Consider the following 26,016-nt stretch of genomic DNA (forward strand, 5'->3'; position numbering starts at 1 on the left):
CACAGGTGCTACAGGTTTGGTTTACAATAGAATGAAATCATTCAAGATTGAGCCACGCCCACTCAGCTTTGGCAGCCAAATATAGCAAAACAGAGAGGAATGTAGAGAAACAAAGACATTCTACATTTCTACAATTTAGGGACTTTTGACCTAAAATCATAGGAGGAGCTGTACGATGAAACTGTTTTGTAAAGAAATATAAATGCAAGGGAAAACTGAAAATCTAGGAAGGCACAAAAGGGGTGTGGCCTATAAGGATGCATGCAAATACACCAGAAGAATCTAAGGAGAAAAAAAACATTTGGATTCTATGTCTTCCTGTTTCGATGCAGCGCCACCTTCTGGCCAACCGGTGTCAACCTGTCATGGGTTCTTCCCTGGATCCCGACCGACCGGCCCACCAAGTTTCACCTCAATCTGTCAACAACTTTTTGAGATAACCTAATTGCACAGATCATTTAATGGCTGGGGATATTCATTTCTCCCTCTTAGTCATTAGAAATAGATGACTCAAGCGTGATTATTCACCACCTAGACTATTCATAATAATGTCCTGTCATCCATTAGTCATTCCTACGCTCCCCTATGGAAGATTTGTAGGCAAATGAACGCAGATGCAGAGTTGCAGAGTTTTTTTTTTTCTACTCACAGCTGCAAGTTTCAGTACATTGGACAGCGGCCCTCCCTGCAGGCACAGACTCAACAGAGACAAATGATTCTTTATTGACTTGTTTTAATTGGTCGTGATAAATGGTGTAAAGCGGCAAAGCAGCGGTAAGAAAGTGTTACCGCAGCACAAAAAGCTGTTCAGGAAAAAGAAATGAATGACTATTAGCAAAGTGTGATGGCTTCAGGGCCCCCGCAGCGGCTGGACTGCAGTCCACATTGTAACACAAGGGGGCATAAGGAGAGAGAGAGAGAGAGAGAGAGAGAGAGAGAGAGAGAGAGACACACACACACACTCACACACGAGAGAGAGAGAGCGGGAGAGAGAGAGGAATATATACAGTCAGACATGAGTTGTTCTTTGGCCTTTGCGACGCTTCTCCCAGTCCAAGTCCATTGTCCATAAATCAAGACTCGAAGAGAGAGTGGAGTATTTCCCAGGCTGGCAGCATTTGTCTGACTGGTCAAGTGGTCCTAAACATTTCACAATTTTGTCAAAGAACTGTTGAACTGTTGAGAACCACTTCATCAGAGAGACCAGACTCCTTCAGGGGGGCAACAGTCCTGGCCTCCTTTTCCTCACTTCTCCCACCACAGCAAAAGAGAAAGGGCAGCTCCAGTAACGATCTGAAATGAGTCCCCGGTTTGAGGCGCAGGGACCTGTAAGCACACGGCTGGAACAGATTTGTGAGTCCCGGCCTGTGACAGAACAGGAGCGGACCGGGCCGGCGATTCAGAAGCAGCTTACCTGGAGAAAGCTGAGTGATTCGTTGGTGACAGCGTCTCCTTGGTGCCATCCGTGCTGAGACTGAGCAAGTGGCGTGTCACAGCTCTTTATATAGCGTTTTGGGGTTAGGTTCATACAAGTCTCTCATTCAGAGAGGAATGAGGCCCATGCTGGTCCAACCGGATGAGCTGGGTTCCACCGGCAAGCAGCTCGGCCAGGCTGCCGCCCTGAAGACAGCAACTGCAAATACCAGCATCTGTGAGCTGACAAGTCACATGAACGCAGGGAGAATTCATCTTATCTTTGTAAATGGGACACTAACAATAAGGAGAATGTTTGATTTCTAGGGTTTTAATTCACTGAATTGTTAGACGAGTCCTACATCTGTGATTGATGTGGCGTTAACTCAAGCTATACTGCCAGCCTTTTATTATTCAGAACACATTTCTTTAGAGAATACAACAGGTCTCAGCACACACTAATAAAAATGACCTTCAACAATTGGGGAGAAGCATTAATTTATATGGAAATCCACATCTGATGCAAGTCATTCGGGGCTTTTTCGCTGGGAGCAAAAACTACAATTTCAGGGTTATTTGCAACAAAGACATGGAGAATTCATGAAATCACAGGAGGCGTGTCTTTGAAACTAGATATTTATTTATTTATTCAAGTCTCTATAGTGCTTATGATGACATCAGCGAGGCCATACCTGCAAAAAAGCATCAACTAAACCCACCTGGTAACACACCGTCTAACACATTGGTACATCTACATTTGAAGAACAGCAGTGAGATAATAAATCATACAGCAGGACAAGAATTCAAGTCATTGAATCTTTAGGTATTTGTACCTTAAAGCAAAACATAAAAAGGAAAACACTGGTACATGTGACGACAGGGACATGGAACACGTAAGAACAGATTGGTTTATACAGGAACGTTGATCCATTTAACAGCATTTACTAATAAATATAACTCAAACACATACGCTTTTGTTTTTTCATTCATAATTCAAGGTAGAAGGTAGCAACAGGCAGTTTCTATTCCTGATCTGGCTCCGTTTGACTTTCACACAGCGTGGCAGACTGAAATATGCCACTTTTCCAGCTACTTTGTGGGCTCTGGAAACAGGCTGGATGAGTGTGACAGTAAACTGCAGTTTTCTGTAGTACCTGTTTGAGCTGAGGCTGATTACAAAGTGTGGCTCTGGGGTCGTGTCTTTGTTTGGGGGGAAATTACTTACAAAAGGAACAAAAATTATGATGTTTTCCAGCCATTTATAAGATGATATCTACTATAAAAATAGAATAAATAAAGAAATTGAGAATTTACCCTGTAACTAAGTTATTGCTATAGAGGTATTAATGTAAAATGACACTACAATAACTTCCTCTAACACCTCCTTCACTAATAAAGGAGGATTCAGCATTTTCCATTTTACCCTACAGGCGTTACGTTAACCAGTGATTCCCTGATTGGCAGCACATAACAGACCCTGGTATTTAATATTTGTATTAAAACACTTCTTTTTAACATTTATACATAGAATACTGTGCCACAATAAAATATATACAGTGCATATTGTATATCCCAAGTTTGCTCTCCTTGGGCTCGGTGCAGTGGGATCACTACGTGTTATGTGCTTCTTGAGACATTCATGGTAGAGAGAGCAGCAGTGGACGGCGTGATGGGGAGGGCATTTCCTGTTGGCTTAGGGAGCGTCAAAGCTCACAATCCAGTTCGGGCAGTGAATTCAATCACTCCTCCGCTCTACAACAGACGCAGAGAGAAACGGCGTTAATATGAAACACTGGGGAGGTGACAGGTGTGTGTTTGTGTGTGTTATTCTAAAGCCTGTGTGTGTGTATGTATACGTGGCATGCCATCACTAGTTGATCCAATTCTGACATATCAAGGATGTAAGAGAAGTGTTTTCTGTTTGGCACCACAAAGGCAACATTCACAAACAGCCTTTATGAGCTTCTTCCACCAAGGTGACTTCCTGCTGTGTTTGTCAAAATATTTTCATGTTTGTTGTCAGATTCGTCTGTAATCTTTGTGTGAAGGCCGATCAGCCATCAGGGTCAAACATCAAGACATGTTTTGCAATCACAGATTCAGAGGGTTGGAGAGGCCTTGGTGGAGGTATTTGCTCTGAGTGCTACCCCAGTTCAGAAAACATAAAGTCAATCATTTACGCCCGAGGAAAACAGGACGGATGGAAGGATTCTGGACTTTAACAAACATCAGAAATGGGACGCAGCCATAGAGAGGAGGGAGTCAAAGCAGCATGCCGGGGGAATACAAACACCAAATCTCATTTACCTCATCATCACATTCATCACACTCATTTAAATCACCAATAACAGTCTGAAATTAGACACAACAAGGAATTAATACATAATTCAGCATTTATACAATTCATGAATCATTTGATTGAGAGGCAACTGGAAGAGATACCAGTACCAGAGAGCCCCAAGTTGGAGTTTGTTTGTAGACTGATAAACTGTTACCTTGGTCTTAGAGTTCATGCACTGGAACAGAAACGTCACCACTTCCTTTTTGGCCACAGCCTGAGCCTGGGAGAGAAAACGCGAACGATTAAGGGCGAGCTTTAGTTTAGGACGTTTTTAAAAAAAGTGGAGGATGGCTCTGAGCTCACCACTTCGATGGCGGTATGTCCATCGTAGCCTGGGGTATTGAAATCGGCTCCGGCCAGGCCCCAGATTTCCAGGCCCTCCAGGTCGCCGCTGGCTGCCAGGCTAAAGGGAACGACAACGTGAGGGTTCATTACTGTACAGAGAGCAGAGACTGATGTAGATGACCAACATGGCCACACAGACGCCTTCAACGACTTTGTGACTAATACAGGTTTTGTCCGAACAACCTGGAGCGTCTCGTTTTTTTTGTCACATGAAACAGGATCAACTCTTCAGGTCCCGTCACAGTGTTTGTCTTTGCTTTGGATCTGATTTCTGCACGGCACAAGAACAGATGAAGAACAGATCCAAAGCTATGCCGCATGGGAGCATTCCTACAGTTTGCGCAACACCGGGACAACCTGTCGTACCTGTGTGAGCTATGTAGGATGGGTCGCAGCGTATAGCTGGGCCACAAAGCGTTTAAGGTTATATATGCGTCAATACTGTATATATATATGTGTTTGGGCGTGTGTGTGTGTGTGTGTGTGTGTGTGTGTGTGTGTGTGTGTGTGTGTGTGTGTGTGTGTGTGTGTGTGTGTGTGTGTGTGTGTGTGTGTGTGTGTGTGTGTGTGTGTGTGTGTGTGTGTGTGTGTGTGTGCAAACTGTTTTGAATAACTGCTTTTGTGCCGCACGCCTCACCTGCACAGTTCTGTGCCCGCCTCCTCCAGTTCGTTCCTGGAGAAGTGAGCGCCGGTCTGTCTCAGCAGCTTGACGACATCTTTGTGCCTGAAGTAGATCAGAGAGAGCAGATTGTCATTGAGTATGGATGAGAAGAATAACGAAACAAACTGTTCTTCCTTTCTAAACATGACAGAGTTTGTGCCAAGTGCTTGTAGTTTGGCGAGTTGGGACAAGTTCCCTACACCCCCGCAATGATCCACCCGCGCAGGAATCACCTGTTTGCACAACCAGGAATAATCAATGACCTAAACAAAAGGTTACAAAGCTTCATTCTAAAAAAAATACTAATGTTTTAAAGTTAGTTTGCTTCTTTCTGAACCATCTTCCTTTATGACAGAGGAAGCTGATTTGAGTTCTGATTGAGGAAGCTGATCTGATTTACAAACAGCTCCTTTCAGCCAGTATCTCATCTGTGAAACTGGGCGCTGACTGGTAGGACTGGTTCAGAGGACACGCCCCTCTTTTGTTCTCCTTACCGACTCCCACTACTTCCTGCGTGCCCTTTGCCATTCCTTATATGGCATGTGCCCGAGTCACAAGTCACAAAATGAGTGAGGATACGATGGTTGAGTCGCAAAAGTAAAAATAGAAATGGACGCATCTGACGAGGTGTGTGTGTGTGTGTGTGTGTGCAGGCAGTGGCTCAGTGGGTAGTGCTTCTGCTTGGGAACCGGAGGGTAGCCGGTTCGAGCCCCTGCCGAGGTGCCCCTGAGCAAGGCTCCGAACCCTCAATTGCTCCCCCCTCTGCGAAGGGTGGTAATGTAATGTAAGTCGCTTTGGATAAAAGCGTCTGCCAAATGATCGTAATGTAATGTAATGTAATGTAATGTGCGCGGCGGCAGGTGTTCATGCTCTGGCTCATCCCTCCCACTCCCCCTCTCTCTCTCTTCATGGCCAAAGCAAGTCCGTACTCGCAGTGCCAACCGTTAAAATAGGACAACAGCCATTTGGCACGGCTCTTAAGATGTGAACGATTCCGCCCCGAGGCTCGACATAACACGACAACGAGAAGACGGAGGCCTGAGTTTCCCAGATAGACACTTTGATTTAATGTTAGCGAATGACAAAAACAGCCAAACACCAAAAACAGCTTTGGTATAAATAAACACCGTCTAAACTGTCTGATGACAATTAGCCTAATTAGCTTGTAATGATTGCTTGGCCTCTAAACTCCATTAGGAGCAGCTCCCCCTGTCTCATCCCCCTTCTATTCCTGTCATCTAAACACAGACAGATTTGCTACCTTGCTCATTTAATCAAGTCCTCCCTACAGCAGCGATTAACAACATATTACCACGTATCAAAATGGACGCTAATAGACGAAGACGGGCGGATTTAAACACCGTCGAGACACACACACACACACACACACACCCACACACACACACACACACAGACAGTTCGGAATGATAGCAGCCTTACCGAAAGCGCACAGCGTTGCATAAAGGCGTGTCGCCGTAGCGATCCTTAGCGTAGACCGTGGCCCCTTGACCCAGCAGGTACTCCACAACTTTGAGGTGACCCTCAGAGGCCGCGATGTGAAGCGGCGTGCGTCCGTCATAGTCACAATGACACAAGTGGCTCCCCTGTTACAAGAGGAAACAATCCATCGTTATTAACACACAAACACAAAGAGAACGGCCATCTCAGACTTTTGTTGTTGATTCTTTATAGATGTTTAAGGACAGAACTTCATCTTCATCATCTTCCTTTTGTTTCAGTTATAGTGGCGTGAATCTGTACAGTTATTACTGCAGCAAGCGGCCACATAAACCAGCTTGTCTTACCAGTTCAAGCTCACGTTTTGTTGCACTTTGTACAGTGGATGTTTTCCTCCGTGTCTGTTTGTACACACGTACACACACACACACACACACACACACACACACACAGGAGCAACGGCCTCGCAGTGTAAGAAATGGTTCACTTGGAGGCATTGACCCTTTAAAACAAGCAGGATGGACCCAAGCCCCACTGACCCAACACACCAGAGGTTTATGATGAATCTCTGGGTCACACACACACACACACACTCTACACACACTCTCCTCTACTTAATGCTTAATGTAAGACGCCTCCTACGTGGTTGGGAGTGTAGCAGGCAATTTGTGTGATTACATATTACACTTAGGCCTGAGTAGCGTCAGGTTTTATAGTTGCTCACCATTTCCTTTATGGCTTCTAAGGCGTCTATATCACCGATCCTGGCAGCGGCACAGGCCAGCGGGGGCGTCAGGGCGTCACGGATGGCTTCCAGCTCCTGCGGATGACACAGACATCAATGCAGGCGCTAATATATGTTCGGATAGGAGGTGAATTATTTTATTTTGGTGGGGAAAAGGGGGTTAACATTGCATACTTGTGTTATCATGACAACCTTTACAGAAACGACAGCCTGTAGGGCTTTGCTGCTTTGTCAGATAAGGAAGAGTCTGACAAGAACCTGTTTGACAGAGAGGAAGTCTTTCTTTGTGTGTGTGTGAGTGTGTGTGTGTGTGTGTGTCATGCGCACTTCTTTGCAGCTGATGCTGAGAGACTTGGCGATGACCTGAATGAAGCGGCTGTCGCTCAGAGACAGCTTGGCTCCTGCCACGTCGGCAAGCATCTCACCTCGCAGGTTCTGGCCCATCATCTGGACGGGCACACACACACACACATTCAGTTACTTTATTACAGTTCCACAAGGAAGAAAAGTCTTTTAAAAATTCCAACACCAACCTTTTTCTTGGCTGGCAAGTCCCGTTCGTCTCTGGCCAACACGTAGGACAGCTTTGACAGGGCGGCCTCGGGCGTCATGTCACAGCCGGCGATCAGCCCGGCTTCCATCAGAACCTGTCACGGGAATCAGACGGCCCAGTTCATTAATCAATAACAACGCTTACACAAGAAGATCGGCGTCATCAGCTCACCTTGCCAGTGGCGTAAGACGTGGACACAGATCCACGCAGACACTGGGTGCAGTTGATGATGATGACGCCGCGGTCTGTGGCCTTCTTCAACTCCTCCAGCAGGTCGGCGCGGTTATCCGGAGCGTTTCCGCTGCCGTACGTCTCCAGCACTACACCCTCTATAGGCGGCTGCAGAAAAGCCCTCACCTGGATACACAGAAGAGTACAATTTCAACATACAAAAGGAACAAAAGAATGAATACTTTGCTCAGCTGAACCGGCTGCTCCGACGGCTGGAATCAACAGCAAGGAATTAGTATTCAGTGTTATTTTTGCCCCCCCCTGAACTGTCTTACACCCATGCATTATCCCAACCGCTCCCCTAAAAGCCATCTGGTGCCGTCTATGCAACCAGTATCTCAGCCAGTGGTTGACTGGCACTGGGAGCCCCTATACCACATCAGTAGCCATGGCATCTGGATAGGAGATAACTGAAACGGCAGAGAGGAGAGCAATTACTTTGAAGGTGCTCGCGGCCATAACGCGGCTTGGCAAGGAGAGGGGAGGCCGTTACCGAAGGTGACATTAAAAAGTGCCGTGTTTCTGATGCGGTAAGGAGTTTGGATCAAACGCGGGCCGAGCCTCTTGTTGACAAGTAAAAAGTGGCGACGCATAGAAGGCGAGGAGGCGGTGCATGCGGGAGCCCTGCGACTAATCAAACCCCGGCCTCATAAGGCCTTTAAAGGCTGTTAGGAAGTCTTGATGGGCAACCTGGGCGGCGGGAGCAGCCTGAGATAGTAAAGCTCCTCTTCCGCTCGCCTCCAGAGGGGGGAGGTGCAGATAAATGTTACACCATCTATGCCAGTCCCGGCTCTTTACAGGGTGATTGGTCACGGGTCATAACTCCATCTCATCTTTCTCTGGGCTGAGCTTTGTTGGCAATTTACAAGACCACAAAAGTAATAGAAGAGTAAAGTGATGGCAACAGCGTCAAAGCACTAAAATGGGGTTATCAATTTATTGTTTCAATTTTTGGAGAAATCTGTAACGCTTGAGGAGCCAATTTCCTCATTTGTACTCTTTCTTTGTTTCAATTAGACGTTCATCTGAGGTCAACAAACATTTGTTTAATTAACCAGAACAGGGAGGAAAATCACATCAGATTGAGACTGAATTAACTGGGGAAATCGTTTTAATGCGACATTCCTGATCCTGCAGAAGTCTGTGGAAGAGCCAAAATAGAAATTCTTTGGTTGTGGTACTTTTGTCCTAAGCACAGTTGGACTTACAGTAGCAGCAGTGATGCCTGGAAACAGCCTGAGCAGGCCAACGTTCCGGTTCAGCTCGGTGCTTACGTGGAACTTTGCTGTGGTGTTGGCCCTCCACACCGTATCCCAGTTAACTGGAGGAAAAGACAGAGAGTGAAAGAGGGAGACAGAGTGGATCAACAAAACAAAAACATATTCACCCCATAAGAAACATGTCTGACCCATTTTTCCCCCTTACTTGAAATATCCACTTCAGCTGTGGCCAGAGCAGCTAGGTTGGGAGAGCAGAAGGCGTTGAAACTTCCCGAATCCACTTTGGTCACGCGATTCCCCCTGTAGAGTTTGTTGTGGAAATACAGGCACACCTAAAGAGACGAGAGACGCAGTGAGACCACGAGGTTTGATGACTGCAGGGACTCAAACAAAGATGCCTTGTGTCAAACACCATCCACAGGATTATTCCATATAAAACACATTCAATACAAGAAACCTTTTTAATACGCTTCCATTTTTCATTTGCACATTATTTGCAGTTTACTTCCTGTTCTGGTAATTACACTTTGGCGTTGCAACACACATGTCAGCGAGTGTCGTTTAGTATTCCTGTCAAACAAGTCGTTAGGGTAAAGCTCTTGTTGTCTTTAGCATTCCGCTCTCACACACACACACACACACACACACACACACACACACACACACACACACACACACACACACACACACACACACACACACACACACACACACACACACACACACACACACACACACACACACACACACACACACACACACACACACACACACACACACACAATCTCAAAGCAGGGAAACATACAGGATGACTGTGCGTGTGTGTGTGTGTGTGTGTGTGTGTGTGTGTGTGTGTGTGTGTGTGTGTGTGTGTGTGTGTGCGTGTGCGTGTGTTATCCCCATCCCCTCACCTCTGGGATAACAAATTGACCGGCAATCAAGAGCGCCCCCAGCAGGTTGTCTCTGCCGTCGTTCCTCATCTCATAAATAGGCACCTGCAAACAGGAAGTGGAGGGTAAACGGAAAGCCGCGGACACATTCATCTTGTATGACAGATGAAGAAGGCGGCGGCGGCGGTTCTAACCTGTGAGCCGGTGAGGATGACTGGCTTGCCCAGATGTTCGCACATGAAGGACAGGGCGGAGGCGGTGTAGGCCATGGTGTCGGTGCCATGCAGGACCACAAAGCCATCGTAGTTCTCGTAGTTTTTCTGCGTTGGAGTTGAGAAGACATCGTTACAGAAAAGGAATCAATCTAAAAACCTGAGATGAAAAGAAGCAGCCTAGCACCTCGATGTCCTTTCCGATGGTCCCCCAGTCCTCTGTAGTCATATTGCATGAGTCCAGCAAAGGGCAATACTCTAAAATAGTGTAGACTATCCTCTTATTGTCTTTATTCACCCTGGAAAAGAAAGGAAAAGGCTTCTGTGAGTTTCAATCATGGTATGAATACATAAATAAGTGGCTCCAATGCACAAAAAGCACAAAGTAAAAGGATTTCACTCATTGCAAGTGCAGCTGTTCACTGCAAACACACACACAGTTAAACGAGTAATTATTGCGGCGCCCTCTCGTCTTAATTGTGCTTATGTAACAAAGTGGGCTCGTGTTCCGCTCAACTTCGGGAAGTCGGCGTAAAGGCGGTTGGGGGAACGCTAAAGAAACGAGCGCGACTTTATGAGCCAAGGCGAGTCCATTTAGCCGGGCCGTCTGTCTCTGCAGCAGGGTGCCAAAAAACACTCTTTTCAAAAGTACGCATGGAATTTTCGGGGAAGCAAAGGAGGAGGGAACGCTGGGAGTCATGGAAAAGTGTGTGTGTGTGTGTGTAAGGCTCATGTAACAGCGGCATAAGGTGGCCGATTTGTTCTGAGGGACGACGCCTGAGGGTCATGTGTGGAGCTCAATACGTGATGAGTCATTGTAGGTTAGGGCGGGAGAGAAAAAAGAAGAGCGCCTTTCTCTTCGATTGCAGCCACAAGGGAGAGAGAGCGAGAGAGAGGCTGCATGCATATTTATGCTTTCTCGCCCTCTAAGTGGAGTTTAACTGTGACCCCACCTGCGACATTTACGCCGGCGCGCACGGCTAAGCAGCCACGGAAAGATTTTCTCCTTAATCTCCCTTTTTAAAAAGAAAAAACGGGAGGGATGTGGGATCCTCTTAACATGGAGATGTGACCTGAATGGAACAGCAGGGGGACGGAGCAGGAGGGCGAGGCAGGCGAGGCCCCGTCCGGCCGTCCACCCAGCCAGGGGTCCTGCAGGCCATCCTCCAATTAGCCCCATGATTTCGCGGGCACACACACACAAACACACACGCAACCTTTGAACATATGTCGTCGATGATCTTAAAGACAAAGTGACGAGAAAACAAATATTCAAATGTCCAATTATTCATCTACGCCAGAGACGCACGGTTTAGCTACGGACGCATATTAACATAACCTCGCTACCATTCCTCATAGCCTGTGAATACTAAACGAAAGAAGAGAAGAGGAGGAGGAGGGTTATAGCCTTGTGGCGTTGCCTCTCAACATCACATGAATAAAGCTTTTCAATAAATCAATAAACTAATTCCCTCCTCAGAAGTAAGAATCCAACGTCGGGGCTGGAAGTTGCATACGATTAGCAGCTCACACATCAGATTGCATATCACTCAATTACTGTTGTTAATGTTAATGCTGCACAAAGTAAATGACAAGCAAATACTTTTAATAAAGCACATCACACCCAAAAATGGAGTTAATACACACATGTATCTACTGAATGTGCATGCAGAGTTATTATGAGCGCTGTGATGTTCAGTGTTAAGACTGAATTAACCAGATGCATGTGCAGAAACACACCATGATCCAAACACACACACACACACACACATGCGGCTCAGCTTTAAGGGGTTTTACTTAACGCTCGCTGTGTCGTCATTCTCATTACATTACATTACATTACGGTCATTTAGCAGACGCTTTTATCCAAAGCGACTTACAATAAGTGTGTTCAACAAAGGTAGATAAAAGAACTTCAGGTCACAAGAAATCGTAAGCGCATTTCCTTCCTAAACCAACAGCTAAGAGCATAACTAGAGCTAGAGTAGAAGTGCAATAAGTTAGGTACTATGATGAATGAGAAAAAACAAAAAACAAAAGGACAGATTAGAAATGAAAGATTATCTTATCTTTACCATACAACCTCACCCACCCAGCCCTCTGCTGCTGTAGCCGTCACAGTGGCAGGCGAGATAAAAGGGGCTCAGGGTCTGTATGGAGATTAGGTAGGAGGCGCCCGTGCCTCACCCGACACTGAAGACGATACACGTGCACAGGTTCGGGCGGGGGTGCGGGGGACCTGGGAGTTTTTACCCTTGGGCCTGACGCGCCGCCAAACGTGCTCACAGGGGGGTTTGACAGCACGCTCGCCACACGCCCAGACAACACGGATTAAACGTGCCAGAGGATCAATATCATCACCAGCAGGGCAGCAGCAACGCCTCCAGAAAGTGTCACAGATACTGCAGCGTGTGTAAAGCTGCATTATCTCCTCTTTCTACTTTAGTGTTTTAGTGCTGTAGTTTATTGTTTTGATAATCAACCAATGAATTGATATCTGTATATACTGCAGCATGCGTCCATCAGACTCAGAACTTCAGCGTCATATTGCAGAATAATGGATTCCATGCATTTTAATCTGTCTTTTTAAACACTGAGCAGTCAATTACGATCGATTAATCGTGAGAGTCCTAGTCTAAATTAGTCCATTAGAGCCGCTGTCTCACTGATGACAGATGTGAGCAGGGACAGAGTCAAGAGGATCACAAATAGTTGAGGCGTCACAGAGCAGCGCTCCCTTACCGCTCCCTGGAATTCCGTCTTAACTCGGTCAGCATCAATACCCTGCCACACAAACACACCCTTGCATTGGTTTCTCAAGAGTGCAGGCACACACACACTTAACACACTCGGCGAGCCACGATGCAGGCACACAGTAATGCTAGCAGTACTACAGCACCCGTGAGAAAGGTGGTCCAAGTGTCTGGAAGGCTTCCTGTTGAGAGCAACAAGGGCAGTTCAGTTATTGTGTGTGTGGGTCCCCCCGTGTTGGGGGGGGCGGTGAGCGGCTCTGAGGACAGATGATGATGACCTTACTAGCAGCTCACTATTGCATATGAAGAAATGTAGTACAGCAATGTTCTATTACAGGTCTAGTCTAATATGATTAAGCCTTTTCTACTGTCCTGCCTTTCAAATGTTTGATGATTGTGCTCATCTCTACACACAACTTACATGGATACAATTTGGAACTAATAAATCCACCTCAAACACTGAGTTGGAGTGTTTCCCTGGTGACCAAAGTGGCAGAAAATAACCAATTAGATGAACTGCAGAAGAGGAAAAAAATAATATTCTTGTAAGTCAAATAAAACGTGATGGGTTTTCTTAATTATTTGTGATTATTTCTTGTTTTATTACACTTGGAGCAGCGCAACAGAATGAAAATCAGGAATTAAGGATGCACCACAAGTGAAAGATTTGGGCTCCGTATGAAAGGTGATTAGCATTTTACATGTGCACGTGACAAATCCCTTGAGGAGTTCAACCTATCCTCCTGCCAAAAGCACTGAGCCTTTGTCAATGTGTTTTGACATGACAAACACAGGGGAGACGCTCAATAATGTCAATAGTGGCTGCATTCCATTTAGCTACACCAGTGCCAGGGGTTCTAGATATCGCACATTGGCAAAGAAGGAACTAAATGGGGGAATTCTAAATCACATTTTTACAGGTTTGGTGATGTGCAGAGCCGAACATGGGTCAGTGTGAACTTACGGCAGGACCAGAGTGTTTTCAGCCGGCTCGTAGTATTCATACATGCCGGTCTGCTGGGCGTAGATCTCATCGTGGAGGATCGGCAGCTTCCTCAGGCTCTTTACAAAAGCGTTGGCCTTTGGGGCGAGCACTGTAAGCAACAGCAGGAGGGAGAGAGAGGCATGTTTCACAGCTTCATCACCACGGTAACAATACAGTGTTTTCATTATGACTTGGAGCAGGACAGGGGATGTGCCAGTCTCATACTGAACCCTAGTGGTGCACTTAAGAATGGCATGAGGCAGAAGCTTCAGAAGCCATGTAGACGATTAAATTATGATTCTGACATACACACCAAATAAGATTTATGATTTTGGTTCATTCATCTTATTATGACATGTAAGTAAATGAATGAACGGGTGACAGAATAGAGGAGGATTCTTCTCATTAATGATTGATTTATGGGATTATGGATACAACAGATCAGCTTTGATGTGAGCACGTATTGTATCTCCATTCCCCTAAAAAGTCCAACTCAAAGCAGGCAGGACTAAACATTAACATGAATGGTAACCAAATGCAGAGCAGAGAGCAGAGGGACGTGGCTGCATCGGCCTGGATGGACGCCAGCACTCATTCCTTATGACAGCTTCATTACAGACAAACACGTGGTCATATGAGGACACCAGGCCCTGGACTGGAGATGTGGACAAACCTACCTTCAGGATCCAAGGGCAGGGAGGGAGCGCGACCTTGGCTGAGGACAGCAAAGGGAGAAACGTGACCTTGTAATCATAACTTTATACTTCCAAGCCTCCTCCTCCTCCTCCTCCAGAAGGGAGTACTGGCTCTGACTATTCCAGATTTTCATCCAGACTTAATCACATATTTGAGGAGGGCAGAATATCAGAGCCACGTTTCCAAACAACACCACCACTAACCTGTGACCACACCAACAACAAACACTGAACCAACACCAGAACCCTGAAACATCAACCAAACATGATCATCACCAGCTTCATAAGTGGAGGATTCCTAACATGGGAGTTGTATTGGATTGTATGTGTGCGTGTGTATGTCTAATCACGAGGCATAGTGAGGAAAGGCTGACGCAGTTTATGGGGGGAAATTACAATTCCACTTGTGTGTGTGTGTGTGTGTGTGTGTGTGTGTGTGTGTGTGTGTGTGTGTGTGTGTGTGTGTGTGTGAGTTAACTTGATACAACGCGCTAAAAAATATTGCGCAATAACGTGCTCTCTATACGAATGTGAGTTGTGGTAATATAGGTCAAAACCTCGTGAAAGGATGCGTATATACTGTATATACATTTTGATGACGTAATTTCCACAGGGATTCCAGTCCTTAAAGGAATAGGTGATCTAAAGTGTATCTTAATGGAACTTAACAATAACATTTGAAGTAGCAGGTCGTTTATAGAATCTATCTCGCTAGCATCTTAGCTTAGCCTGTGGTGGAGTCAGATTACCGTGATGGTTGTCACGCATGTTAGAGCGGATGACTCGCGGACGCGCCAACATGCCGACAAACAAGCTGGCTCACGTTGTAAACATGCGAGCGTTAACCTGCTGTGCGATCACTTGTGTGTGTGAGAGAGAGAGAGTACGTGTGTGAGTGTGTGTGAAGGGGGGAAAAACTCGGCTACCGTTATTGTGGAGCGTCATGCCGATGGTCCCCCCGGTGTTGATCACCAGGACCCTCGCCTCGGCGCACGGTGAGCTGAAGGACTCCGCGAATTCGCTCAGGCTGCCGCAGCTCGACAGCTTCCTCCTCCGGCCTTTGTGCAGAGGTCCGTTCCCGCGGCTCAGGTTCGTCTGAGAGTGGAAATCATCGGAACTGTCAGCGTGGCTGAGCTTCGAAAAAGACAGTGCTCGGCCCAGGGATGACATGTTGTCTGACACGGAGACGGAGCGTTTCCACGATTCCGCCATGATTAAGTGCGCTGCTGTGGCGTCAGACGCGCTCCCGTCAGGCAGCACTGCCCACTCTAAACTCAAGCTACACTTAAAGGGCCACAAACGCTCAATGACGACACGTGGCTCCTCTCTATTTTAAGTGATCAATCAACATACACTGGCACACACACTCACACACAGACAAGCGCTGCAACCGAGCAATTACTCAACGCGCATGCGCATTCCTTCAGTTTTTATTTATTATTTTCAAATAGTTGTTATAGTATGTCATCTATATTATGTGACTCGTCTGTTATCAACCCCTCCGTTACTATCATCCGCTTTGGAAATGTAAGATTACCCACTGTGACGTCACCGGAGGGGGTGTGGCCAGAGCTGTTAAGAACAGTTTGGAGGCGTAAACAGGATGTAGTAGTAACGCTTTCAACTGTAGCCAACAAGAACCAAGGCAGGCTAACACAAAGTCAGGAAGTGTGTGTGTGTGTGTGTGTGTGTGTGTGTGTGTGTGTGTGTGTGTGTGTGTGCAACAGAGCAACAACAAATGAAAGAGAAATGAGGTCACACTTGTGCAGCAGTAAATCTCATGGATGTCAGTGTTTAATTGTGTGTTCTGCGTATCTAAGAGGTACACAGAGTACAGCACACACAGCACAGGTGCACAGTTATTTCTTCGTGTGTGTGTGTGCGCATCAACACGATTGCCAATCGCAGTTGTGAATGACATTATTCAAGTCATGATGTAATGTACCATATGAAATATGTCATGTCATGTGTGTGTGTTTTTGTGATCAAACGTTAAGTTGAGGCCGGCTTCACGTAAAGCTCATCTCTGCATCTCCTTAGACTTGAGTGCAGGATCAAATTAAGATGTTTGATTCGCAAAGAAATGGTTCACTATCAAATCTCTTTCAAGGAATAACTCAAACTCATTTCCTATGGTCACTTCATCCCATTAAACTGTCAGATGTTGGCATTACACAGCTGCTACACAACTAAATTAAATTTGGATTTAACAGAATTAAGTTGAAACAAAAAGGCCTAGATTCTCACTATGCTGTCCTGCCTGCATCACTTTACTACACTTACACATTTCTCCACTAGATGGCAATATAATCCTTTAAATTCCAAGAGACACTTAAATAATCGGATTAAAACCAAAATACAGAAAAATTGGTCGATGAATACGTTAAATAAAATTCAAAGTGTAAATAAAGGGCTCGTATTTTTAATTTAGAGTTATAATTTCAGTCGAAAGGCACTTAAAAGTAGATTCAAACGTTGCTGGCACTGTTTAGACTCGTCATAGCTCCATTCAGAAGTTAAGGGTTATTATGGAGTAGTTAGTTGCTATTTGAATAAATGGTTAGAAAGAAGGCTTTTACTTTATTTATTCTTGTATGTTTTATTCAGTCAGAGTCTACCGGTGGATGATCCATACGGGCAGAGTCTGAATGAAGCGGAGAGACGGCAGGAAGTGGCGGATGATGCAGCTCCACACCTTTCCGGTGTAGCAGCGAACGGCTCTGCGACTAGCCTGAGTCAAAGGAGAAAGACAGGAGCGGGGCGCGATATACCGGGAGAGGAGGGCGACAGAAGGTACGCTGCTTACGCTTCCATTCACATTTCAATTCTGGACAAAGAGGAGAGGATTGTTTTTGTCCGTATCGCTCATGTTGTATTTGAAATAATTAGTTTGTAACAGCTATCACCGTTAGCTCGCTAGCTCGGGTTAGCTCGCTAGCTAGCTGTCGTTATCATCAGCCATGAGCGGTTCCAGCTAATTTAGGAGGTCTGACACTCCCCCGAATCTTTCCACAGGGGGACCAGAAGTGGACTTTGATGAGAGAAAACAAACGTGTGTTCCTACGTTACACGGAACGGAAGACTCTTTCCCCCTCAAGACGTCCCATCAGGGCGGTGACGTGACCCGGCGCTACGCTTTGGTGGAGCAACGTTAGCCGCGGAAATCTGTTCTTCTCCCCCCGGTTTGTGTTGGTAAGAGAACAAGGGCGCAGCCGGTCCGGGTCCAGACACCGGGAGGTACTCACACACACACCGCGGACATCTCTGGACCTTATAAGTGCGCTTTGACACCGGACTATTAGCGATTTATACATTTAGAATCATCTTGCCCACGCCGTTCATGTTTATGGGGAACACAATGAATGGAGCCAAGTTGTCAGAGTGACCATGGCGCGCTGTGTGTAGGCCTGTAGACATCATGGACGCTCCTGCACCTCAGAGGACCCTCACTGCTCTACTCGATTAATGTTGCACGCTTTAGCCCAGCTGGTAGTGATAGCATGTGTGGATGTTTCCCCCTTATGCACGCCATTCAGGCATGATTTCAGAGGCAAACCTGTAGTCAAAGTCAAGTTCTGATACATCAGAGTGAAGAATCGACAGTTTTCTCGTTAGGATAATTAGGTATTTATGCATAGAGATCAAAATGGGGAAAGTGCTCTCCAAGATATTTGGCAACAAGGAGATGAGAATATTGATGCTTGGACTTGATGCTGCCGGAAAGACAACAATCCTTTACAAACTCAAACTGGGACAGTCTGTCACCACCATCCCCACGGTCGGCTTCAACGTGGAGACGGTCACCTACAAAAACGTCAAGTTCAACGTGTGGGACGTGGGAGGCCAGGATAAGATCCGTCCCCTGTGGCGACACTACTACACGGGCACCCAGGGGTTAATTTTCGTGGTGGATTGCGCGGACAGAGACCGCATCGACGAGGCCAGGCAGGAGCTCCACCGCATCATCAACGACCGGGAGATGAGGGACGCCATCATCTTGATATTCGCCAATAAGCAAGACCTCCCGGACGCCATGAAGCCCCACGAAATCCAGGAGAAGCTGGGCCTGACACGCATCCGGGATAGGAATTGGTACGTTCAGCCCTCCTGTGCCACCACAGGTGACGGACTCTATGAGGGGCTGACATGGCTAACCTCCAATTACAAGTCTTAATGATTGAGTGCTGACTGTTTTAGGTCAAAACTATAAATAAAGTTGCAAGTAACAAATAACTTCTGAAATGAGTATGTTAAGAAAAAAAAAGTTGATTATCTCCCATTTATTTTTAATACTATGTTTACCCCATGACTAATTTATCTTGAATGGGTTTGCTGGCTTAAAGTTTGCTTGTACTCAGTAGCAGACCTGTTTCTTTCTTTGGGGGGCTTGCTTGATGAATACTGACTTGCTGGGTTCTAATGTTAAAGCCACAGATCACCGCCTCTGCCTCTTCTGTTTCTTTTATAGTTTTTCTAATGGACCTTTTTATCTTTCATTCTGGGACTAAAGCTTGTTTCACTGTTCTTCAGTCTCTTCCACTGAACATGGGTCCTTTCCTTTCTTCAGAGTTGATCTTAAATGTTGAGTAGCCGACTTTGAGGGATCTTCACTTTTGTTTTGAACACAGTACTGTGATGCAAAGTATTTCTTCTCAATGGTATCGACTTCAGCAAGAGAAAAAAATGGAGTTTGCTTACATTTCAATGTTATCAGTCTTGACATCAGAGAAATAAATGACTTGAGTCATGTTTTGTTACCCAGCCTGGATCCCCTCACCTGGGCTAATAGCTATCTGACCTTTAGTGTCATGTCTTGATACCTAATCGTGCTGAATATTCAACCAACAGGCCTCCAGTCACTTCAACATGCTTGTCAGGGTGCATCTTTAAAAATGGGTCAAAACTCAAAACTTTCCAAAGGAATGTCATTCAGCTCTGAGCTCTCAATCTGATACCACAGTTGATTAGTTTCAGTATTGGGACACTATGATAGCCTATATCTGTAGCATGAGTACGGAAGTACAGTAATCCCACCTCAGAGTTGATCTGTTGTGCAGTCAGGGGAGCTGCTTTCTGTTAAAATGTTGACACCTTGGGGTGCAGCTCTTACTCCTATTTTGACTGGGGAACCATGTACAGAACAGTGTCATTGTAATGTCTTATTAAAAAAGTGATTTTAAATCTGCTATGTCTCATTTTTGGGCATCGGCTGCTTTTTGTGTGATAGAGAAATGTGTGAAGCTTAATATGCAACAAGGATCAACAATGGACCTGAAAGGCTTCAAATTGGAGGTCAATTCTAATCAAGTGCTGCTGTGTGGATCCTTCCTAAAGGGTTAATGTAAATTCTCAGACTAAGTTGTCATGAGCCCTCTGTGCCAGTGAATGTGGTGGTGGGGTAAAAAACAGGAAACCCATCTGTTGGTGTTTTTGTAGAGTGAACTGTACACTGGAGTTTGCTCGGGAGCTGAAGGCTGAGAGAAGATATACTGCTGAATTGTTTAAATTCTTTTTGTAGTATGTGTTGCTTCAGTCCAGGCTGTCAGCTGCTGCTTCCTGAGTGCGTTTGGTCCGAACAGGCAATAAAAGCGACACCTCCAGCCCAAAGTGACGATCTTATTGGAATCATTTCTTAAATAAGTGGATTCCTGCCTGTTGTTGAGAGACTGGAAGCTGTGGAGTCAGGCTCATGCCTCTGACATGAATGTACCTCTTCCGCATTGTGTGCAACAATGAAAATCTTGTGCAAGCCCTCTCCGGTCTCTGGTGAGGGATGGAGGAGTTCTAACACCCTGTTAAGTCAGAACCTGGCAGCAGATGATGAAGATGAGGCCCAACGTCCCTCAGGGTTTGTAATTTCTTATTTAGCCTTTTCCTCACTGCTAAAACAATGACCTCATTAAGTCTGAGCTGCTGCTGCTGAATGCCTAGTTTTCGTAGTGTTATGCTGCGTGATTGCACATTTGTTGCAAAAACTTTCAGAGGTTTGTCAAAACATCCTAAAGCTATTTGCTGATTAACAATGCAGAGTTATTCACTATTGACAGACAGGTTTGATGGTGGTAATGTCAGAGCAACAAAAGATAAGTTTGTTATCTTGTGTATTTCCTCTCAGTACAGTGAAGTATTTAACACACACATCCTCTGCCTGGCTGTAAAAGTTGGTATGTGTCGTGTTTACAGACCCTGTGTATCCGTGTGTTTACATCAGGCGACGTGTGGCGATGTGATCATGGTGTCGTTCTCTTCTGCTCAGCAAGTTGAAGCGGAGGCCCCAGGATGTTTGCTTTAGGTTTCCGTCAGACAGGTCAGGTGACACAGGCAGATATGATTCCATAGTAAGAGATGTTTCACAACCTACTCGCCACATCCAGCTGTGATTTGAATCCTGCCCCAAAACACGGCTGCATTACTCAGTATTCAGAGATTGAGAGGGTATTTGTAAATACAGGCTTTCACTTGGTCAAGAGCCTCCATTAGGCACTGATGGCAGTTTAATTGGGCTGTAATGGTCTCTCTGCTTCCCACCACTTCATTACTATCCATGTGATCCTCACAGCTTCACTGGCCACGCCGAGACCCCCCCAGGGTGAGGACAGACATGTAGACCAGGTTTTATGACCCGTCCTCTGTGAAGACGAGACTTCCTAGCCCCTCCACCAACTCCCTCTGGGGTCGCTTGGAATTCCTTAGACTTAAGGTTTCGGAATAGGTTTGAGCTCACGGTACGAAACTCTGCGCTTGATGGATTGGATCTCATTCTTTTTGCTTATGCGGCGTTTGACAGACCTGCATTTGTCAGCTTTTTCATAGGTGGGGTTGAATACCACTGGGCTCAGCGAGGATCAAGTTTACAGCCCTGCAACAGGTTCTTTTGCACATCTTTAGTACTTAGCTAACTACTTAAGAACTAGCTGGTGTCATAACTCATTAAGTAAGAGGGCGAACCACTAAAACCTTCCACTGGTTTGCGCAAGAATGTATGACGGATCGATCCCACGCAGACAGTGTGTGTTTGTAGGGGTCGTTCCTAGGACAACGGCCTAATAGGATTTGTGCCAGTGTGGCGTTTTGGTATCTCAAAGGTTTCAGGGAGTTCCTTTATTTCTTTTAGAAAGAGGAAGAGTTGAAAGAAAAACAAATCCCGTATCTGTGAGCGAAGTTCAGCTGTTGCAAAGTTGGACCGTTAACTCAAGTGACCTCTTCGCCCTGCAGGAGCTGATGTTTAACAGATTTAAAGCGGATCAGGGATATGCTCGCAAACCTAACTGGTTTTTAGAAGGGAAGTTTGTCATCCTCGCGCCTTCGCTTCCTCTTTACTCCGAACAGAGTAACATTTAAGCAGGTAACACTCGTCTGTGAGCTGTGAATAGTCCAGCATTCGTCCATTCAGTTTCAGCAACCACACCCAAGATGACTACAAGAGCTGTGATGCATGTAGACGCAGACACACGCGCGGGCATGCAAACCGTTGTTAAAGCAGATTATTTTACCTCTGCTGAGCGACAGGAGGGAACACCTACGCTGAGCCACGCTTCACAAAACTCAGTTCAGTGGCTTCTTGTCCTCAAGGACACTAAAACATCAATTACGCCCTTAGGTTGGCAAACCTCTCCCTTCTCTGGTTCATTCCTGCACGTGCTCCAGCAGCAGTGCCTTGGAGGGAGCTCTTAATAATGAACACACACAGGGGCTGAGTGTAAAACCTGTCCGGATGTGACTGAGAGTCATTTCAGGTTTCCTGCTGAGGTTGAGACTAAATGCAGAAAATAACGGAGAAACCACTGGTTGCCTTGTAAAATGTATAAACTCTTGTTCAGATGCACTGCCTTCAGTGTGGAGGTGTGACCTGACTTTGATGGGAGTTCAAGCCTTGAAATGCAGCTATGTGAGGGCTGTAAAATGGGAAGAGTCCGACTGAATTAGTTTGAATGTTTGAGGTCAGAAAGTCCAAGGTGCTCTGGGCAGCGATCCAAATGCATTCCATCCATATCTCCAACTGAAGGTTACCTGCTGTGGAGACATTACAAACTCAGAGGAGAAGAGAAGTGTGATGGTATATTAATGAAAGCTTTGTAAGGAAGTCCCCATGACATGGACCGGTTGAACAAATGTCCAGTCTGGGTCATACTACATGTTTCCACTGAGACCTTAAGCTTCTATTTTTACTTCACCATGTGAAAACCTGAAGTTTGTGGCTCCTCATGAGAATTGCAGGATGTCTACCACAGCTGTGTAAGAGTGTAAACTGGAGAGCAAATGTGATTTATATTTGTCTATGGACCTGTGTGAAGTGTTTTTCCAGCTGTAGCCGACACTGTGAGTACACTGAAGAGCCTTAACTCAAGCTTTCAGAGGTGAGCAATGCAACAGTTTAGATTCTTCATGTTAAAGAATGCAGTTTCCCCTAAAGCCAAATGAATCCCGCTGCATGCTCTTAGGGTTTCAACACTTTCACTGTGCTTGTATTTCTATGAACTACTCTTTGTTTGTTCTTTGTATTTGCCTAAGGCTTATTCACACAGTACACACAGCACTGACCCCTAACTCATGCTAACTGTAATTTAGCTTTACATAAGCTTTAACCACCTCAGCCAAACATAATGTAAAGGACAGAAAACGCCCACAAAGCAGTAAAAGGAGATTGTTTGTTTATTGTATCATATCACAAAGACAGGATCCTTTCGCTCTGTTGTCTAAACATTTACTGAGTGTCCGCACACTGCGACAGTGACACAATGATAAAGATCTGTGCAAAGCGACCTCAAAGGTCTCCTTTCAGCCCGCTGCCTCTGCACTGTCACGCTCTGTGACTGTCGACAGCTGTACATCTGACAAGACGGCTATTATTACAGAAGGGACAGTGTTAGAGTGTGAGTGACAGCGCGTCCGTTCGGCTATTAGAGGAATGTTAGATCTACGCTAAGTTAAGCACCGCTGCGTGCACACAGCCCAGATTCAGATACTACTGAGAGGTAATGACTCAGGGAAAAGCAGCATCCACACACACACTCTGCCCCCTCCACTCTTCAATTCCCCCCTCAGCGCCGGGCCGCCACACTTCTTAATGATGACAAATACAGCATCATATCAGCAGTATGCCACAGGGACAGCAGTCACAGGCAGTTAAGCCTCCACAGGCCCTGTGGGGTTTCAAGCAACGGATCGATACAACATTTCATTTTTTACTGATGCAGTGTTATGGTCAGCCCTTTGTTGAGTGCTATGATGGCCATATGATACCGTGTATTGATTAGTTTGAGAACAAATACTATTATTCCAATGCAAAAAAGACAAATGGTACCAATTTGTCTTTCACTTGAAGGTCATCAGCTGGGCATCAACAGTACAAATGTGTATGCAAGGGTGAGAAATGAATGTAAATTATGTAATTTTCTCTTGGTATGGATCTTAAATGCTTATATCCTATAACAGTTGGTCAGGCAGTTGGAGGCGAGTGTGCACAACGTCCTCACAGCGCTGGATTTGTGTCCTCTCTGGACTGCAGCACAGCTGTCTTAACAGCGTCTCCACCCTCCTCCTGTTTTCCTGTAGTGGGGGGCAGCGATGGGCGTGAGGGGGCGGCGGCGGCATCGTGATCCCATAAACCGGTTGTCCTTTTGGGCTTTGCTTCTCTGGCACCACGCCGCCTCTGCTCCATCAAACCCATCAAAGAGGAGTGATGCAGATAATTAGCATTTTGCCTCATGATTCCCCCCAAAATTGGAAGGAAGCTGAAGAACAGTAATGACATCGTGTAGAATGGTGATGTGGTCTGTTGTCTCACTTTGTCATGTGAGAGACAGAGGGAGGAGGTGTCTGGTCTCAGTTTGTAGATGGAGGGAGGGGCACCTTTTGCACATTTAGAGGAGTCACACACACATTTTATGCAGCTTTTTTTCTATTTTTACTCAGCCCAGTTCAGTGTCTATTCTCGAGCCACTCCCTACTAATAAAAAAAAAGAAAAGGGGGGGAAAAAAAGCGACACTTCCTTTCTGGGCCAGTGTCTCTTGGCTCCTGGCAGCGTGATGACGGCGACACAAAGGCCCCGACTGTGTCACTAACTTGGCCGTGATGCAGCAGAGTGGAGGACACGCCACGCCGCACAGGCCCCTGGAGTCCCACTCTCCTCCTCCACCCATCTGGTTTCGGAGGAGCACTGCACCGCTTCCTCATGTTATCGTGTTTCAGAGGAACTTGGGGGTTGGGGATGGGAGGGAGGGGAATTACAGAGTTTGAGCAGATGTTTCTCGCTCTGTGCCATGTGTAGAAAGCAGAGTCATCTGAAACCCTGCAGAGGATGACCTCAGTCAAACTCTGCATACGCAAAAAAGACACGTCATCACCTTAACAGACTGCTCCAGCTGCCTTATGACGACTTTCCCTGTGTGTATTTCAGGTTTTCTCCACAGGTTAGAGTTAGCTCTACTAATAGCACCATCTGTTGGTGGAAGACGTCCTCATTCTGTCCTGGTCCATGCTGCTTACGTGCCTCATATTCAACATGTCCACACACCTGAATCTTACAAGATATCAACATCATTTGTCTCATCACCGATTGCAGAGACGCCAGCACTTCATTGCGAGGTGTCCTCATTTAGTGTGAGCCTGCCTGTGTTGTCCCTGTAGTGGTAGCCTAATTAGCCAAACCGCAGACTATAACTACACAATTTGAATTATTTTTAGTTAACATTTCTGGAGGAGAGAACACCAGAGAGACTGGAAATTAGATTTCAAACTGATTTGGAAAGGAGCTCAACATGAGAGTTGGTTGAGACAGTACAGTGGCGCTCCTTTATCTCTCTAATCTGCTATAGCCCTTCACTACACTGTGGACATGGGCTTCTTATAAGCTCTGTGTTAAAAGTAATGACCTGAACAAATCCTCCAGACCTAAAGACAATTGAATAGACCTTCCTCCTGGCTGCAATTCTGCTGCGTCAGACTCGGGTGAAAGGCACTGCCTGCCCATCGCTCTGGTTCAGGCTTTTGTTAAGCTACAATTGTGATTTTCCTGCTATGACAAGTGAAAAAATCCCTTGTGAGAAAGGACAATATGAACCCTGCTCCTCTGATTGTATCCGTCCGGCTGCTTCTGGCAGAAGCAAGGCTACTGGGAGTGATTATGTCCAATGATGGGTTGTAGTTATTTATAGTTTTTGCAACAAACTGCAATTAATCTCACCTTGGAATTGTTACAGCCGCCCCCCCCCCCCCCTGCTTTCCTCTTGTGATGGGCAATATCATCCACCGAGGCTGGAGGGATTTGAGGGTCAGGATGTTAAACTATGATTCAACCCAGGCACATATCTGGCTGTCTGCATCACACACACTCCTGCATGCACATTCCAAACATTTTAGCCCCTATTGAAACATACACAGGTTCTATTGAATCTACTGTGTATGTTGGAGTATTTGCACATAGTAAGATTTTGTTAAAAATAAAAATAAAAATCTTCTCAGCAGAAGAGATGATGAAGCATTAGGTAATGGCGAATTACTATATAATGAAG

At 45.8% G+C, this 26,016-nt stretch overlaps 2 protein-coding genes across 4 annotated transcripts; one reads left to right on the top strand and one right to left on the bottom strand.

Annotated features, from left to right (window-relative positions):
* Nucleotides 1-2,531: 2,531 nt before the first annotated feature.
* On the bottom strand, nt 2,532-16,000 carry aspg (asparaginase homolog (S. cerevisiae)). Of its 3 annotated transcripts, XM_076158487.1 has the most exons (18): nt 15,429-16,000; nt 13,787-13,916; nt 12,812-12,853; nt 10,257-10,368; nt 10,052-10,177; nt 9,879-9,962; nt 9,173-9,299; nt 8,956-9,068; nt 7,688-7,873; nt 7,497-7,610; nt 7,291-7,410; nt 6,943-7,038; nt 6,201-6,364; nt 4,737-4,823; nt 4,058-4,157; nt 3,909-3,974; nt 3,721-3,765; nt 2,532-3,165 (listed from the first exon to the last, which is right to left on the bottom strand). In XM_076158487.1, the coding sequence occupies exons 1-18, from the start codon at nt 15,712-15,714 to the stop codon at nt 3,124-3,126; spliced, it is 2,040 nt and encodes a 679-aa protein (XP_076014602.1). In that variant the 5' UTR covers nt 15,715-16,000; the 3' UTR covers nt 2,532-3,123. The 3 variants fall into 3 exon arrangements, with proteins under 3 accessions (XP_076014602.1, XP_076014603.1, XP_076014604.1); XM_076158488.1 differs by lacking the exon at nt 12,812-12,853; XM_076158489.1 differs by lacking the exon at nt 3,721-3,765 and having other exon boundaries at nt 15,429-15,999.
* A 1,175-nt stretch (nt 16,001-17,175) lies between these two features.
* Nucleotides 17,176-19,379, top strand: arf6b (ADP-ribosylation factor 6b). Its single transcript, XM_076158491.1, has 2 exons — nt 17,176-17,295; nt 17,518-19,379. The coding sequence occupies exon 2, from the start codon at nt 18,149-18,151 to the stop codon at nt 18,674-18,676; it is 528 nt and encodes a 175-aa protein (XP_076014606.1). The 5' UTR covers nt 17,176-17,295; nt 17,518-18,148; the 3' UTR covers nt 18,677-19,379.
* The last annotated feature ends 6,637 nt before the right edge of the window (nt 19,380-26,016 follow it).

Source organism: Genypterus blacodes, unplaced genomic scaffold (assembly GCF_046128005.1).
Source record: "Genypterus blacodes isolate CSIRO-AG114 ecotype Tasmania unplaced genomic scaffold, CSIRO-AGI_Gbla_v1 ptg000082l_1, whole genome shotgun sequence".
In the NCBI taxonomy this organism is placed as follows: Eukaryota; Metazoa; Chordata; class Actinopteri; order Ophidiiformes; family Ophidiidae; genus Genypterus; species Genypterus blacodes.

Excerpts from the sequence above, each read along its gene's own strand:
- aspg (XM_076158487.1), bottom strand. The coding sequence starts at position 15,714 with ATGGCGGAATCGTGGAAACGCTCCGTCTCCGTGTCAGACAACATGTCA. Across the intron at positions 7,611-7,687 it reads CGTCTTACGCCACTGGCAAG|GTTCTGATGGAAGCCGGGCT; the intron begins GTGAGCTGATGA and ends TTCCCGTGACAG. Across the intron at positions 3,766-3,908 it reads GCATGAACTCTAAGACCAAG|ACTGTTATTGGTGATTTAAA; the intron begins GTAACAGTTTAT and ends GTCTAATTTCAG.
- arf6b (XM_076158491.1), top strand. The coding sequence starts at position 18,149 with ATGGGGAAAGTGCTCTCCAAGATATTTGGCAACAAGGAGATGAGAATA.